Here is a 17,456-nt window from a genome sequence, read left to right on the forward strand (position 1 = left end):
TCTCTCTTTCTTTCTGAAAAATAAATGAAAACTCTGTGACAACAATTTTGAAGGAAAAAAAAAGGCAAGGAGTTTTATAAGCTTTGCTAATGCCTATAATATGATTCTCGAATATGAACTATTTTGGATATTACTGTATTATTATTACAATTATTGAAATACATTGTTTAGTTATTTGACATGTGTGCCTTTGTAGGTATAAATAGCAGGCTTTAGTGCATGTGCAGTGTCAGAGGACGGCTTTGTTCATCTCCTTACCTTGTTTAAACAGGGTCTCTAGTTTATGACTGCAAGTACCAGGCTAACTGGTTCATGAGTTTCTGGAACTTCTCCTTTCTCTACCTCCTGTTTCCCTGAAGTAGGTCCTGAATTATCCACATCCACACTGCTCTGTCTAACTATTACATAGGCTTTTGTGATTTGAGCTCAGGTCACTAGGTTTCTACAGCAGTTCTTTACCCAAATAGTCACCTCTTCAGCACTTCCTTATTTGAGATAGAAGAGCATCCAGCCCAGCCTTGTCTTGAACCCCCTATGTAGCTGAGAATGACTTTGGAATTGTGATCTTCTTGCCTCCACGTCACAAGTGCTGGGTCTATAGCACCTCACTCATCTTGATTATAAACTATTTTAAAACTATGTGATGGGGTCTGGGGAGATGGTTCAACAGGGCACAGAACATACTACTCTAAAAAGGGATCAGAGTTAAGTTCCCAAATCCCAGAATGGGTGGCTCATAGCACCTTCAGTTTCAGGGGCTTCAACACCTTCTTCTTGCCTCTATAAACACCTGTTATCTCTTGCACAAAAACGGCATGTGGATGTGCTCACACACACACACACACACACACACACACACACACACACACACACACAATTAAAAATACAGTAAATCTGTAAAATATAAATTACTATATAAATAAGACTTAAATAAGTATAACCATAGGGTTAAATTTGATTGTGTTTTACTTTGTATGAGGATTTACGAAGTGTCCCATCATTTTGGAAATCTTAAATCAAAATTGTTTTATTTTCCAATTTTGCACCACATGTTTCCTTTCAGAGCTCATTTCTGATGTCTCTTTTTAATTGATTATTTTATTCATTTGCACTTCACATGTTATCCCTCTTTCCATCTATCCCCCACCTCAGAACTCATTTCCAAGGTGTCCATTTTTTCATATTCTATACCCCTATTTTCCATTAATATGTTATGCTTCTGAGTTGTACACTAAAAGATCTGTGTATATCATTACCCTTTGTATTGTTTTCATTGTGTTGAATTCTGTAACTAATGCTTTAAGGAAAAGAACAGGAAATAAACATTGCTAACAACAACAGATATTTGGTATGATTTTATGTACATTTGCATTCGAATTGTCCATAATTACACTCCCCCGTGCCATGTGTGGCTGTGTGGTGTTATGAAACACATAGACACAGGTACGCATGTTCACACAAGCAGTGTGAGTCCTCATAGAAAGCTACCTCAGCTTTGTTGAGATGATGGTTTTGATGGGTAATTTCCCAGATACCTCTCTAAGCAGCACATAATGTTTATGATATGTGCACCTACCTAATAATCATCTCATCTCCTATAAGCCACATAGTGCCAACCCCAATATTTAAATATTCAGTTTTTAATTATTCTTTCACCTCTGCATTCCCATGAAATCACAGGCATCTTGGCCATGTACTGTTGAAAATTTCTACTTTATTCTCTTTAGACAATTTCGTTTGTGTGTTGTGTGTAGTATAGCTTAGTGTTGTATACTCTCTTTAATGTCTTTTTTTTTTCTCGATTGAATGGGCTTACCAGAACTGTCCGTATGACTCTGGGTTTGCTACTCTTTACTGGAGAATAGTGAGTACCTCTGTGGAGACACATTAAAGACCATGTATGACCTATTCTCTGTTCTCTTCATCTCACATGGAAACATAGGTGGTCTCTCGGATAGTGCCTTGTTTGAAAAGTGCCTCCCATGCTGATGTGGCAACCCCTGATTACCTCAATAGCTTAATTAATAAATCTCAAAATTTTCATAGCACTTAATTCCCCTACACCATTTTATTTTACATAACGTTTTACTAAAACAAAATGACACCCAAACCGTCTGTGCTAAGTGAATGTAATCTGACAGGTCAGATATACAGATGTGTGCATACAGCTGCACATACAATCTCATGGGCCGGACACCTGCATCTTCCCATGATAACATGCTAGGGAACCATTGGCACCATATCTTTTCCTTCCTTCCTTCCTTCCTTCCTTCCTTCCTTCCTTCCTTTCTTCCTTCCTTCCTTCCTTCCTTCCTTCTTTCCTTCCTCCCTTTCTTTCTTTTTCTTTCTTTCTTTCAGAAAGATGGTCTTTAATGTTTAAAGTAGGTTGCATGAGCACATAAATTAGAACCCCTGACATTTAGCACGAATGGTCCTGCATTTTTCTCTGGGCTCATATCCATGTCAGCACAGGGGAAGAGGGCCTTTCTGAGCAGCTGGTGGAAGAGGAATGTGCAGAAGCCCCAATGAGCCCCCAGGAAGCTGTCGACTAAATAGCCTTTCCATGGGTACAAATGGCACCATGTTTCAGTTGTGACTAGGTAGCTAGTAAACATTTCGTAGGGGCTCATGGTAGATACAAGCAAGCTGGAGGTCTCAGTCAGAGGCCAGAAAAGGAAATGATGCACTTTAAGGACTTTAGGGAACTAGAATGTAGATTGACTTTGGGGGGATTTGAAGTGTAAACAGTTTTGTAAAACAGCTTCCATCCTACCAATTATATGTCCTGAGACATTTAGTGGGTGGTTGAAACCTCAGATATTACAATATTGATAAACTGGAAGAATAAGAACAACATAGTGGAATAAAAAGCACAGACATCACCACTGTTGTAGTTTAGGACCACTATTTGGTAAAACAAGGGACACCTGAACACAAGCACAGGGACAGTGTTAGTGTCTGGTAACCAAGAAAATTCCCGAATGACTAAAAAAAGTAGCTTATACAGTGTAGATACACTAGATGCTGGCATGATGTTCACCTCCTGGGAGCAGCAATGTGAGGGAGGTTTATGTGTTACTCACTGTGATACACAACTTAGAACTTATGAATGGCTTATTTCTGGAATTTTTCACTTAATAATTTGAACCATGAGAGGTAGTCTTTTGGTAAGTGAAACTGTACTGAAAGATTGTGGTTAAATGGGACTTCTGTGTTGCCTGTGGAATACAACCAAAAAAAAAAAAAAAAAAAAAAAAAAAAAAAAAGGCTAAAAAACAAGAAACAAAACAATTTTGAGAAGCAACCCAGAGAGAGGCCCTAAAAAACCAAGGTGACAAAGTAATTATTTAACAGATGCTTCTCCCTATCACTAGTTCTATTGGCCCCAATGATCAAGTAGCTCAAAGGGCATAGGTGGGGCTCCTTCTCAAGCTTAACTCTAAAGACTAGCATCCGTTAACATCTGCATTATCTACCACTGCCAAATGTCTCACCCATCACCCACTGACATACCTACTGTCCCAGACTAGCAACCCTCAAGACCTGCCAGAGCCCTGCTTCACTGCACTCCCATCCTCTGAAACCCTTAGGAAAAAGCAGCAGCTCAGTTTGTCTAGGCTCAACTCATATTCCAGATACAGTTTTGTATTTAATATCAACACAGCCATGGTCAGGATCATTATATGAACATTTACAGTTCTCCATCCATTGACTCAGAAACTGCACCATGAACTCAGAAAGTTGAAAGTTCTCATTATGTCAGAAAGGAGATATAGCAAATCCACCAGGCCTGACATATTTCCTACATCAAGAAGCTTCTAACCCAAGACACTGAGAGGACAAGCTCTTAGAAAGGCAGGTGAGAGGACCGGCTTGAAAATGTGGCCCTGGAGAGATGGGGGGCACACAAGCATTTGACCACAGGAAGAAGAAAAGTGGTCATCCCGCAGTCTCCCAGTGACCCATTTGGGTCTCCTCATGCAATAACTAGATTTGTAATCATGCAATCCCAAATCTGTATAATTCCGGAGACCCTTGTTTCCAAAAGAGACACAATCTCCCTCTAAGGACCTCAAAACTCAGGGCATTGAACTTTACTACACAGTCACTGTGCGGTCACAACCGGCTTCTAGGCCAACACTTACTTTTACAAGACTTTTACAGTTGTGATTTTAAAATTTCTTTTTGCAGTGCTGCACGGGTCTGTGGTTCCTCTGTGGCTTAAAGGTTAGGTTTGTGGTTCCAAGCGAAAGGGCTGGTCAAGTCCTAGGAAGTCATTGTCCTGACAGATCCGGCAAAAAGGGCTGTCTGATTGTATGCCTCTGTATGTATTTATTGACACACAGACTCAAAAATTGCTCAGAACAAATTTAATTAGCTCTTTAATTTCTAGATTTCCTCAGAGCCATCAACACAAATTACTTTTTATAATAGGTGACTAAATAAAACAGCTCAGGATTACATCGGAAAAAAAATTAATATTTTTATATTCTGTGTTTGATGCACTGAATTATGAAGGTATATTTTTCCTCTTCTTTAGGTCTTTATTTGGGATTAAAAGGGAAATACAAACCAATAGATGTTAAAACTTTCCTTGACATTCTAGGAAGGATTTAGATATTATTTCTATAGAAAGGTACTTCTCTGTATGCAGAGACAACAGTAGAATTTGAGTTATTTTTCTATTATATGAGAAAATATCATAGTTATTAATTGCACAAAACTGATAAAATAATCCTATTGGCCAACACTGCTTTATTAATAGCTTTATATGTATCTGTTTTTTAATTTCTCCATCCAGTGTCCAATGGCATACATACCAGCTTATTTTCCAGACATTGACTATGTTACCTAGCTGTGCAGAACTAGTCTGTGATGGACATGAAGCTGGACACAATGCCATCTGGTCTGAAATTCACTTTTAAAATTATGGTAGAGATTCGTAACTAAAGTTAGGTTTAGATATCAAATAAATCTTCATGTATTCTCTCTATATGTAAGTAAAGCTCATCCCTGATGCATTTTTAATTTACAGAGTCTGAATTAATTGATTTGAACTTGCTTTTCTGGGTAGATCTTTGAGTGACCCCTTGATTCTGACATTAATAGGACAAAAAAATGCCATATCCCAGACTTCTTCTTAACATTGAGCCTTCTTAACATGCGCTGTATCTGTGGCAGACAACTCTGCTGACCTGGAGGTACATGAGAGCCAGTGTATTTGACAGGTGCCTACATTTTGTGAGATAATTAGGATATATCCTTCACATTTGACTGTTGCTGTATGTGCTACATGCTTGAAGCCTGGTGACATGGATCAGCAGACATCTGTGTCTGAGCCTGAGGATTAAAGTTTGATTCCCAAGCCCCACATGGTGGAAGAAGACATCTGACTCCCATAGGCTGTCCTCTGACCTCCACCTCTACCTCCACGTCGATGTGCTCACAGGGCGTTCATACATGTATATTTAAATTCATATGCACAGCATGGGTATATTTGACCCTCTCTCCTCTCTGACTTTGGAAATATCTGGTGTTTCCTGTGACTTGGGCCACCTTTACAATTCTGGATTTTTAAGAGTACACCACTTGTTCATCCGGTTGTTCACGCAGCCCAGAACTTTGTTTCTAGGAAAGACTCAAAAGAAAGTACAACATTCGGTTGTTTCCTTTTCAATACAAATGTCTGAGTGTATTTGAGGCACCTGTGGTGCTTAGATAGAGAACTCAAATCTGACTTTGGCGCTTAGAAGCTTATTCCTTATCGAGTCAGTGCTCCCTGTGCTTATATCTGGAGTGATCCTTCTTTCAAGATGACATGTCCCTTTCTATGACTCTAAGTCACTCCCTTCCTTAGTCCTCATAATTTCAAGAGATGAGGCGTGTAATTGCCTATTTTGGGATGGAAGCATCTAGGGTTCACAGACTAGATAGCTCACAAAACAGTTTGAAACTGGTAATGGGAAGACCCAGGTTTCAGTTTGAGCTCTCGCCTCTCAGCCATGAAGGGTCTCTGTCTCCTCATTCTTAGCTCGGGAGTCTTGTACATCCTGGGGAGACCCTGCGGTGCTGTGTTTGGGAGCTCTGCTCTGTGTTGTTTTTCCTGTACTGCTTTGCCAGAGCATTATCATGCTGTTCACCCACAGAAGTGTTTTCAGAGCTAACGGCTTTTATATTATTGCTCAAATTATTAATAAAATTTCCATTATGCATGAAGTATTTAGCGAGCTTCTTTTATGAAGTACTTTGTAAACACTATAACTAATTAGGCCAAGGAAAGAGCAGGAAGGTAAATACTCTCTTCCCTACTTACAGATGGCAGTGACACTAAGTGGCTTTCTAGCATCAAGATGTAAGTTACAGTAGCAAATGCAAAACCCATACCTTCTGCCTCCACTTCCAGTGTCATGGTCTAGAAAGGAAGAACCACTGTCATGGCTCCAAGACATTTTAGTTGTCATGAAGCACTGGACCTACCTATCTTTGCTTCTGGGAAAATTCTCCATGGAGAACGAGATGACTCCTGATATTGCAACTGTATAAATTATTGCAAAGTGCTGAAGAAGATATTAACTGTGGGTGCGAAAATTAACATTCTAAATCAGAATCACACTGCATCAAACAAAAGTAGATTATTTTCAAAAATGCAAAACAGGTTTTGGTTGCCTTGGCTTTAATTCTGACTTGGTTTTGAAGTTGGATCTCAATTTTCTTTTCGTGCCTCTGTCCCTGTCTCCAAAGCTTCCTACTCATACTCAGAGACTGTCATTGGAAATAACAGCCTAAAGAGTTTGGAGGTCTCCTTGGACTCTTTCGATAGACTTCAATTCCTGTTTTCTCATTAGAACATTCATACTTTTGTGCCTCCGTGGGAAAGATCAATTATTTCAATGTCAGTGGGGGTAATATTACCCCTAAGATTTAGCAATTTTCAAAGATCTTTTAACTTAATTAGAAGCATTTGTTGTAAATTGAATTAAACCTGCTAAAAGTGCAGTGTGTTATATTAAATGCATAATATCCAAATTGGCCAAGGAGGCACAATTTAAGGAGAATGTTCCAGTTTAAAAATGGTCACATTGCAATAAACAGGAAATTGTTCCTTCCATTAGCCTTCTGAAAGTTAAAAAAAAAATACTTAAGAAATTTATTCCAGGTAAATGCTTTGTATAGACAGACATCTTTGGATAAAACATACACATTTAATGCAATAACTTAAAACATGAAAGATAAAGCAGAAAAGACACAACATTATAATAGCTTAAGAATACAGCCAATGCCATAGATAATTAATATATTCACATTAATAAATGTCCAGTACATAACTGTATTTTATAATTAATTTTTGATGAATGCCTTTTCTTTCCGAAGACATACCTCCTAATCCTCACATGTTTTCTCCCATTCCCTTGAAGATGTGATCACCATGAAGTCCCCCAGAGAATGCCAACAAGTCAAAATGGTTAATGACACAGCTTCATGACTTCACTGGGTTTTCCTTCACTGACCTTTAGAAAATTTCAGAATAGTTTTCAAATGTCTTAGGCACCAGGAAAAGATGAGGGGTGTGGCTGGATTATTTGAATATTAAAAAGGGTACATTAAAGGATACGACAGCTAATGGGGGCAGAGCTTTATGTGGACTGGAAAACCATTTGGTTTTAAAAATATGCTCAGGTATTTTTGGAAAGGGCTGTCCTGGAATCTTCTGAGGGTATATGGCCTCAATGGTACTCTCATGTCAGGCTTTAAAACTCCAAAACTGTGAGAGAGTAAAGGTTTTGGACATTCTTCTGGCCTTGGGTCAAACCCCTCACAGATGGTGAAGGCCTCAATGGTTCAGGTCCCTAAGAGAGTCCTTCGTGCTGAGTGTGTAGAAACTACGGACATCTTCACAGCCTTTGGTATGCCTACATCCCAGAAATAAGTGACCAGTGAACAGCAAAAAGTTTTCACATGCTCAGGACAAATATGAGTTTTAGGAAGGTTTGACTTTTTGGGGGGGGAGTGGGTGTGTTCATACATGAGAACTGTAGTCCCATGATTTCCAGCCCTTTCTCTCTCTCCCCACCGAATTCCTTCTGTGTAACCTTTTCAACTCCCTCCCAAATTCACAGCCTCTTCTTTAATTTTACCCATTAATGCATGCCCTCTTCCTTATCTATGCTAAGTATCCTTCTATCTTGGTAACAAGCCTAGCACCTCCCAGCACTGTGAAAGCTAGTCTTTAATGAGAAGGCTTCTCGGCTGGTTCCAGTTCGACTCTTTCAAGTCCTGCGCTGAAAATGCATGGCGTCCTCAATAATAGGGCCTTACCTTTAAGTTCTGGAAGGCAGTGGAGACCAATAACATCATTCTATCTTGTTTTGGAATTTTATTGAACTCTGTTGACTAGACTGGATGTTTTCCATACCCAGTACTGGTGTTTTTGTTAGTCTGTGGCTCTTGGGGAGAGCATTATCACTCAATGTCGTATAATTATTGGCCATATATACATATACATATATATATACACACATACACATACCCACGCACACACATACACATACATATAATTCATATACACATATACACATATATTTGTATGTATTCATGTATGCATGTATGTATTTTAACCTTCTGAGTCCATTTAATATTGTTGTACATATAGGTGTTTAGAAACTAGATCCTTATTTTGGGGGGGAAGTTCTTTTTTCTCTTTCAACAACCATTGACTACTGATAGCTCTTATCAAAGGGTGGGGCCTTGTGGAACTTATTATCCAAGTTGGCATGTAAGCTGTTTATGCAGCCATTTCATTGAGATTTTAAGGGTTTAGTTTTCTAATCATGACTAGAAGATAATATCTCTCAGCTTGTGCCTCATAACTTTTCAAAAGCTAGATAATGCTGCTGCTGTTGCTTGCCTCCTAGAACTTGATAGTACGATCCTAGTCCTGATAACAGCATATACTTTGAACACAGACCTTGGAGGAATATGACTGGAACTGATCTTGAAGCCTCTTGTCTGAGGTCTAACTTTCACTATTGGAAGGTGCTATAAAAGGAGCCAAGAAACAGGACTAATTGATAGTCCCACTTATCTGTACAGCACAAGAAACACAATGGCAGACATTGCAGCCTATCCCCAGTGGAGCAATAGTAGTACTTTCATCTTGTGGGGAACCAATAGCTATCTAATTGAAATTAGGCCTCCTCCATAGCCATACCTGGTACTGTAAACGTAGCTAACTCCCCATGACCTTCCAGTTGATTTTCCTAGGCACACTGGCATTCAGTCTAGACAAAGGAATGTATTACAGGTTTGGTGAGAGTTTCTTATATCCAAAAATTAAATGATGGGCCAGGAAGATGGCTTAGTGGGTAAGCGCACTTTCCACAGAAGCCTGGTGACTTGAGTCAGCTTTCTAGAACTCATGTAAAGATGGAAGGAGAAAGTAAGCTTTACTAATTTGTTACATGTTGTGGCATGCACACACACACACATGCACACACACACACATGCACACACACACACCCGCACACATGCAATTTTAAGCTGTTAAAATTAAATAGGGTAAATTAAATCTATTGTCAGAGAAAAAGAATAGGCTTTAATCTTCTAAGAATTGTAGATGTGGTGATGCTCTGTGCCACGTTCCTATTCTGCCTCCACTACAACTTTTCTAACTTCTATTCATTTTGGATAACTCAGAGAAGTTCGCTGTGATCCAGGTTGAGATGGGAATTTGCCCTGTTTCCTCATAGCACTGTGTGTAGCATCAAAGTATGTGCACAGTGTCTCTCTGTGTGCATTGGGGCTTTGCATTTGTCTGTTCTGTTAATGGACTGAATGTCCAGTGAGTAGGTGGCAAGGCCTCTCATTCCATATTCTCCTTGAAACAACCTTCCTATTCTATTGCTGCTGGGACAAATTGTGCATACCTGTGACTTAGAGCCACAAAGAATAGTTCTCTCTGTCTCTCTGACTCTTTGTCTCTCTGTCTCTCCCTCCCTCCCTCCCTTTCTCTCTCTCTCTCTCTCTCTCTCTCTCTCTCTCTCTCTCTCTCTCTCTCCTCCCTCCCTCCCTCCCTCCCTCCCTCCCTCCCTTTCTCTCTCTCTCTCTCTCTCTCTCTCTCTCTCTCTATCTCTCGTTGTTTTCTAATTTTGTACTTCTGGAATCAGAAGTCTGAAATGTGTTTCTGGTAGAAATGAAGATTTTCTAGAAGTGTCAAGGGACAATGCTTCCTTGTTCGTTCCCCACTCTATAATTACTCTTAATGGCATGGTTGTCTACTTCTACAATGGCTACAAATTCAACAAATTCAGACCAAGGTTTTGCATGCTGCCTGCTTTCTGGCTATTCCTCTCGTTCTCTCTCTGTCTCCTTGGATGTCATCTTCCAATCTTTAAAGTACCCTGTTATTAGAGTGGGATCACTTCAAATAATCTACAATAGTCTTATTTTAAGCTGCAATTAAATTTTCTCCTGCTGCTCATTTCACCATTGCCATATAATTTTACACAATCACATGTTCTGGGGACTAGGAAAGGTGATATTTTCTGGGATGCCATATTTCTAATATCACTATCACAGGGCCTGGCATGTCACACACACTCAGTGATCTAGGAGTAACCAGGATTTTGCAAAGGAAGCAATCCTTCTTTTGGGTTACAGGGCAAACGACTGTTGGACTTCTGATGTCTCTTGATCTTGACTTTTTTGAGATAAACTTATTCAATAGGTGATGTGGAAATGTCCTGATGCAAAAACAGGAACACACAAAGAACATTCTTGGCTGCCAGCCATGTTCCCTTGAGCAAATCATGTAACTGACTTGAGCTTCAGTTCTGTTTCTGTATCATTGGAGACATTTAAGTGTGACCTCTGCATGTTCTTTACTGTCTTCATTTTATTTATTTTAATTTAACAATTTTAAATATCTTCCTTTGGATGACTCCTTGAAATACTGAATAACAAGTTTCAAAAAGACTCAGAATCACTGAGCATAGTTGATTTTTAAAACAATGGAACTAGAGAAATCACTCAGCTGATAACGAACTTGCCTCCTAAGTGTGAGAACATTTGCTTAAAGCCTCAGAGGTCATATTAAGCCAGACTCAGTATAATGCATATGTAATCTCAGCATGCTTGGGATGAGATAAGAGATTACAGCAGAACCTTTAGGCTCCTACTGGTGTACACAGTGTTGAAAAATAAAATGTCCTGTTTCAACACAAGGCAGAAGGTGAGAACTGGCACTCAGGAACATCCTTTGACCTCCCCCACACCCTCACATTCACACACAGACACATAAAGACACATACCCACAAATAGAAAGACAACCTCTTAATCAACAGTGGAAAAATTAAGAATGACCCTATGTTATAAGTATTTATCTGCAATCACTAATTTTTAAAAAATGTCACACATGGACTTTATTTGGTTATTTCAGAAAAAACTGTGGAAATGTTAGTACCATCTATTGGTACTGGATTTAAAATAAAGGTTATCATGGCCAGTTGATAAAGCTTTATAGTACACAAACTCTTTAGGGTTTATGCTCACTACAGAAGAGAGTTTAAGAACACATTTTATGTTTTTCCTCTCCAAAGCAATTTGGTCTTTTTAATTTAATTTTTAATTATTTATTATTACTATTATTATTATTATATCATTATCATTATTATCATTACCATTATTATACTGATGAATTGTAGAACTCTTGCTTCATTTCAGGTCTCTATAAAGGTTGGGCAGGCAAGGGGAATATATGGCTGTCCTATGAAATGTGGCTAAAGTTCAGAGGCATAGGTTTCATTTAGCAGCTGAAGATTGATTGGCCTCCTTATTCCTCTCTCCCTCTGGCAGGCAGCTCACCCCTGAGCAATGGAAGTAGCAACTGCCTTAAGCATGGAGGCGCTGCTGTCTTCAGTGTGCTTTTCCAAGGATCTGTGTACTCCATGGCTTCTTCCTCACCAACAAATCAACTCCCACCCTAGATATTACGTACCCCAGTGTTGGATACCCTTTATTATCCTCTGGATGCTCAGACTCTTTGTGCCTAACTGGGAAGAACCATGGAAATGCTGATGGGAGTAGTTTAAAAGTGCAGGACAACCTGTAATGTGAATTACATGTTCTCAGGCCCAACAAAGAGGCTCTGGCAATTCGATTGTGATTGTGGTCTATGGGGAGACAGTGGTAGGTGTAATTCTATCTAACTCTGCATTGAGACTCAGGTACAAACTTTACATGATTATAAGGCATGAGCTGTTGTATATTGTAATAGGGCATCAGTTACATGACTATCCCTCATTAGATTCTCTAATACATTTTAATTCCTTTTTTATTTACAATCACCTAGCACCACCAGATTTTACATTAATATCAAATTTCCAGGCATATAAAATGTCAAACATCAAATTATTAACTTTTTCTAAATTCTTTGAACCCTCATGTGGGGTTCCCACCATTAAACAAATGGAGACTAACATTGATTTGTCTTAATTGAGAACAAATATTTATTTGAGTGACATGTGAATGTGGTTACTGTAACCCGAGTTGCCTTTTTTCTAAATCAAATAGCTGACACTGATGTGTTCCTCAGTGGGGGTGGGGGGACTTAATTCATGGAACCAATTGTGAGTGTGGCTTTGGGGCAGTTTCTGTGCACAAGGACGCAAACTGCTTATTCATTAACATCAATGGACGTGAAAAGAACAAAGGAAAATTTCACTCATTAAACAAGCTTGCATCCTTTCTGTTTTGCACCATTTGGGGTTTTCCAGCATTCAGCAAACAACACAACATGAAACCTGCATCTGATTTCTCTTTTCTTTGAAGAGGCCAACCAGCGATGGAGTAATTAGCAGAAGAGATCATGTACAGGATATTTTTGCTTGAGTGGTGTAGCAAAGTCTGTGTTTCATTTCCCATGGTGGAAAAGGAATAAGATATTCTGGGGTTCTCTCATAAGAGACTCCTACCCTGACAGTATCTCTGTAACCAAGGCCTCAGAAGGGCGTATATGCATGTACACGTGTGTGTGTGCATGTGCATGTGTGTGAATGCTCTGTTTCTTATTTCACTGTTCATTTGTGTGACTGAAGGGTGTGCTCAATACAAAAGTGGGCCCACTTCTCCACTCACCACACTCAGGGAACTGTCAGTGTCAGCGCTGGTACCTTCTACTCTCTGATGACCAAGAGGTCACTGCCTCGTCCCTATTTGTTGATATTCTGTTGTGAGACTCGTGTTTCTGTGGCTTACCTTCTCTGCCCATGGCATGCTTGTCATTGTATCCGACAGTCTTCAGACAGTGGTGAGCTCTGTTAAATAAAATCTTTTGAACGTGCACGTGGATTCTATGCTGCTCTGTTAAGTAATAAATCCTGTGTTTTGATTTTTGTTTGTGCATACAAGTGATATATAAAATTAATGATATTTTAGTGGTAAATAAACAAAGTAGTTCATTTTTTTAATAACAGATAAACTTAATTTTTATCACGTTTGATTTATGTGTGTGTGTGTGTGTGTGTGTGTGTGTGTGTGTGTGTTCTCATGTATGGATAGTGGTGGTCAAAAACATCTTTGGGAGTTAACTCTTTTGTTCTACTGTGCGGGTTCCAGGGACAAGCCTTATGTTGTCAGGTTTGCTCTCACACACCCTTATTTGCCAAGATATCTCACGGGTTCCAAATAAAAAAAACCCTACTCTTAAGAATATATGATATGGTGGACAGGTGAGATAAGACAGAATGTACTTTAAATTTTCAACTTGTTCCAGAAGAATTAAATTTACTGTGTATAATAATTTCTTGCCCTACTCCATGACATAAGCATGTAGCTTAGTGATGTCTGTTTTCACATTGCTGTTCATCTGATCTCAGGGTTGTTTCTTTTTGCAAAACCTAAACTGTGACTCATTCTACAGCCGGAAAGTGTTGTATTTTTGGGGGGACGGTGTTTTCTTTTCTTTTGCTTTGTTTTTGTACCCCATTAAATATTTGCTTTTCCTGACTTTAAATGCAATGAAAAGGGCATGTAACAGAATTCTGTTGTTCCTATTTTTTTTGTGACTAGATTATTTTACTTTCATTGTTCCCAAGGCTTAGCATATGTCAGAGGTCCCTTATTTACTTTGTGTTGGAGAATCCTTTAGTGTGCATTCTCAGATCAGTCTCTTGCATTCGTTCAGCAGTGGGCATGTGCGTTGCTTTCATGTCTTGGCTGCTGAAGATGCTGCTACCATGCAGGGATGTGGCTTTCACATCTCTTCTCTGCTTCCAGTCCCTCTGGGTAGAATTCATAATTGGGATTGGTGGGCCAGATGGTAATTACAGTCTTTAATTTTGGTATTATATTTACCATACTGTTTTCCATAGTAGTTTACTGTTTTTATGTCCCAGTTAGGGATCAAGAATTTTAATACTAATGCCTGGGATTTTGTTGCTGTTATTGTTGTCTTGTTGGTCTTGCTGTTTTAATATGCCTTGGGAGGAGGATGAACTCATTTCTCGTGACTTTTACTTATAGTACCCTAAGTTACATTTACCCATGCTGGCTTCAGCCATCCACTGCAACCAAAAAGAACATTAGTGTGTTTGACTTCCAAATGTTTAGAAAACATTTTATTTAATTCTGTTCTTTTGGGGGTATACTGTAGGTCCTGAATTTACCCATGATTCTTTGCTTGCAGCAGCCCTTTCGTTGTAGATGGCCGTGGATCTGGAAGGTTATTGAAGCACCTCCATTTTGCATTGATGTCCTTATTTTCAGAACTTGAATTAGCTCAATGGCAAAGCCAGAGCTTCTGGTACATCCTTCTGATGACGGCTTCCCTCTGGTTCCTAAGGCTCTACTTACATTACCTGGGCCAGTGGCTTTTCCTCTGGGTTCTTTCAACTCCAGTTACAAAGTAAGTACTTTCCCCTGCATGTCAAGGGGAAGTATTTTTGTCTTGCTAGTGCAAAGCAAAGCTCATAACACTTTTCCTCATTAACTCACTGGAAGACCTGAAATGGAGGCATGGTTTGAAAAGAAAGAAAAATTGTTGATCTGAGAAAAGGGGCTTTTATTATTATATTTGAAGTTTCAGGCCATTGGTGGCTCTGTATACATAAATTATTAACTCATGCATCAGCATTCATTTAAAATTCAGCAATTCAAATATGTCCTGATACCCGAGCAAGACCCAAAAAATAAATTGGCAAATATGTGTTTGTTCTATTTTGATTGTATAAGAATGACACAGGTTGAAGGTATTTTAGAAGTAATGTGGATTTTTCTGATTTATCACCATAGTTATCAAAGCAAAGATTGCCTCTCCTACAGAATGATTGAATTAAAACAATTACCAAAGTCAAGCCCAGACAGCTTTCTGGGCCATTATCCTGGGAGGGGAGAGAGAATATTTTAAAGGTTGTCTGTCTATAACATGATCCATAGGCACTCAAGATAGACACAGTGTGTGTGTGTGTGTGTGTGTGTGTGTGTGTGTGTCTGTGTGTGTATCCTTAGTTTTTAAAGTAGAAAATATAAGTGTGCTGGCCTGAGATAATTACTCACAGTTTTACCCTTCATTAGTAAAGGAAACCTTGGTTTTGTTAGTTGTTAACTAAGTAAGACATCATAGAGTAGTGTGGCAGTTCATTTTGGTTCATTTCTTAAGCAAGAGACTTGAAATAGTATAACATTTGGAAGGCTATTGCCTAGATCCACAAACCCTGACTCACATAGGAGCTTTAAGGCACATCTCAGCCACAGTAACAACACCAACAGTGAGCACTAGCTTTGCCCTCCCTCTGTCATGTACTGTGCTAAGAAATCGATATCGTTCTATTTCATACCCACTACAACAAAAGAGCATAGCATCAACCTTTCATTGAAGAAGTAGTCAAAAAAATAGATAAATCCTCTTTCCAGTGGAGTTCTTGTGATTCACAAGAAAGGTGAACTGTGTCCCACACAGGTTTCCACAGGCCAAATTGGAGAGAGATCTTCACATGGACACACGTCTCACAGGGCAAGGACTGATGATGTCAACGCCACACTGGAGGTGGCCTACGTTACTCGCTTGAGTTATATTTAACCCACAGGGCTGGGACTTATGAGGTTAGCCCCTAGCTATGAGGTTTCAGTTGTTAGTGCTGACTGTGGTTTTGATACTTGGAAGTTGGAAGTCACTCAAGAAAAGCCATAAGCAAAATCAATAAGCTTCAGCCAAATTCTGAAGGCTCATTAGATTTATGTCTATCAGTTTACAGGGCATTGAGCCATTAGAAGGTTCACTAGTATATTTTGCATTTAAAATTGGTCACTAAAAATATCCTGTGTATTGCAGAGAAGTTCCAGGTTTACAGATGGCTCTACTGAGTGTCTCAAACAACATGCTAAATACCCCATTTATTTACTGAGTGAGAACAATGCATGGGGCAACTTGCATTTCTATGGTTGTGAAATGTCCTGGTGGTGCTAAAGAAAGATTGAAGATTTCTAACACTCAATTTTAGGTGCCATTTTGGGTCAAGCATTTTCTTTTTCTTTCTTCCCACCCCCTGGAATTGTTAACAAAGAAAGCAAAGCACATGCACCTGTCAATCATCCTGCGTACTTGGTTTTTGCGAAATTCTTGTTGGGTGCCTCTGCTTTGCCTCCACAGGTTCCAGTTTTATTCCTACACTGTTGAGCTCTGCTACCCGGCTTCTTCACTTCACGTTGAAGAAGAGCTGGCTGTGATTATATTGGGACCTTTAGCCCTAAACACAATCACATTCTCCTTGCTTCTGATCAGATGGGGCTGTCAGCTACTGTTTGACTCCTGCCCGGATGCCCTGTCAAAGTTAATCATCATAATGGGACTATGGACAGTTCTAGACCCATTGGCAGTGTTTATAGTGGATGCTTTCCTGGGGGTAAGTCAAATAAAATAACCAAGATATGAATCCCTGGCACACATTCAGCTTAGTGCATGACTTGGTTGATGTGGGATGTTTCAATAATGATGTCGTTCAGTATTCATCCCGAATTGAAGTTATTAAGCCTTGTTGCATAAGAAAAGATAAATATCATGGATGCCTCATATAATTGATTCAAATTCTAACTATTACAAAGAAATTCTTTAAAAAATAAGTAGGAAATTACTGAGAAGGTAGAATGGAAACTAGTTATCACATTTTGAAAAATATTCCTGAAGTCCTTTTTTTTTTTTCATAAAATTAAAAACTGTTGGTAGCTTTTTTTTTTATTTTTTTTATCAAAACTAAGGATATTTTTCCAGAAAACCTTCCCAGAATGCACTTCTCCCAGAGTTCTTTCCTTGTGACTGGCAGCCTGTGGAGACAGCCTTATGTAACAAGTGTAAAGGCAAGAGATAAGAGCCACCATAACATTTTGAAGTCTTAACTTTTCAAAAGTTAACCCTCAGGCATTTGTTTCAACTTTTGTGATGGCTACGAAGCGACAAGCACATTTCA

General features: G+C 39.1%; 1 protein-coding gene across 1 annotated transcript in view; it reads left to right on the forward strand.

The window, feature by feature from the left end:
* Positions 1-17,456, forward strand: part of LOC308438465 (uncharacterized protein) — a gene marked incomplete at both ends in the record, with an annotated part of 253,517 nt that overhangs the window by 156,293 nt on the left and 79,768 nt on the right. The window contains 2 exons of the mRNA XM_080939852.1: positions 14,681-14,899; positions 16,643-16,895. Of these exons, the coding sequence (XP_080795978.1) occupies positions 14,681-14,899; positions 16,643-16,895 (472 nt within the window). The remainder of the gene's footprint in view (positions 1-14,680; positions 14,900-16,642; positions 16,896-17,456) is intronic.

This window comes from Micromys minutus (genome assembly GCF_963924665.1).
Source record: "Micromys minutus genome assembly, chromosome: 1".
Taxonomy (NCBI): Eukaryota; Metazoa; Chordata; class Mammalia; order Rodentia; family Muridae; genus Micromys; species Micromys minutus.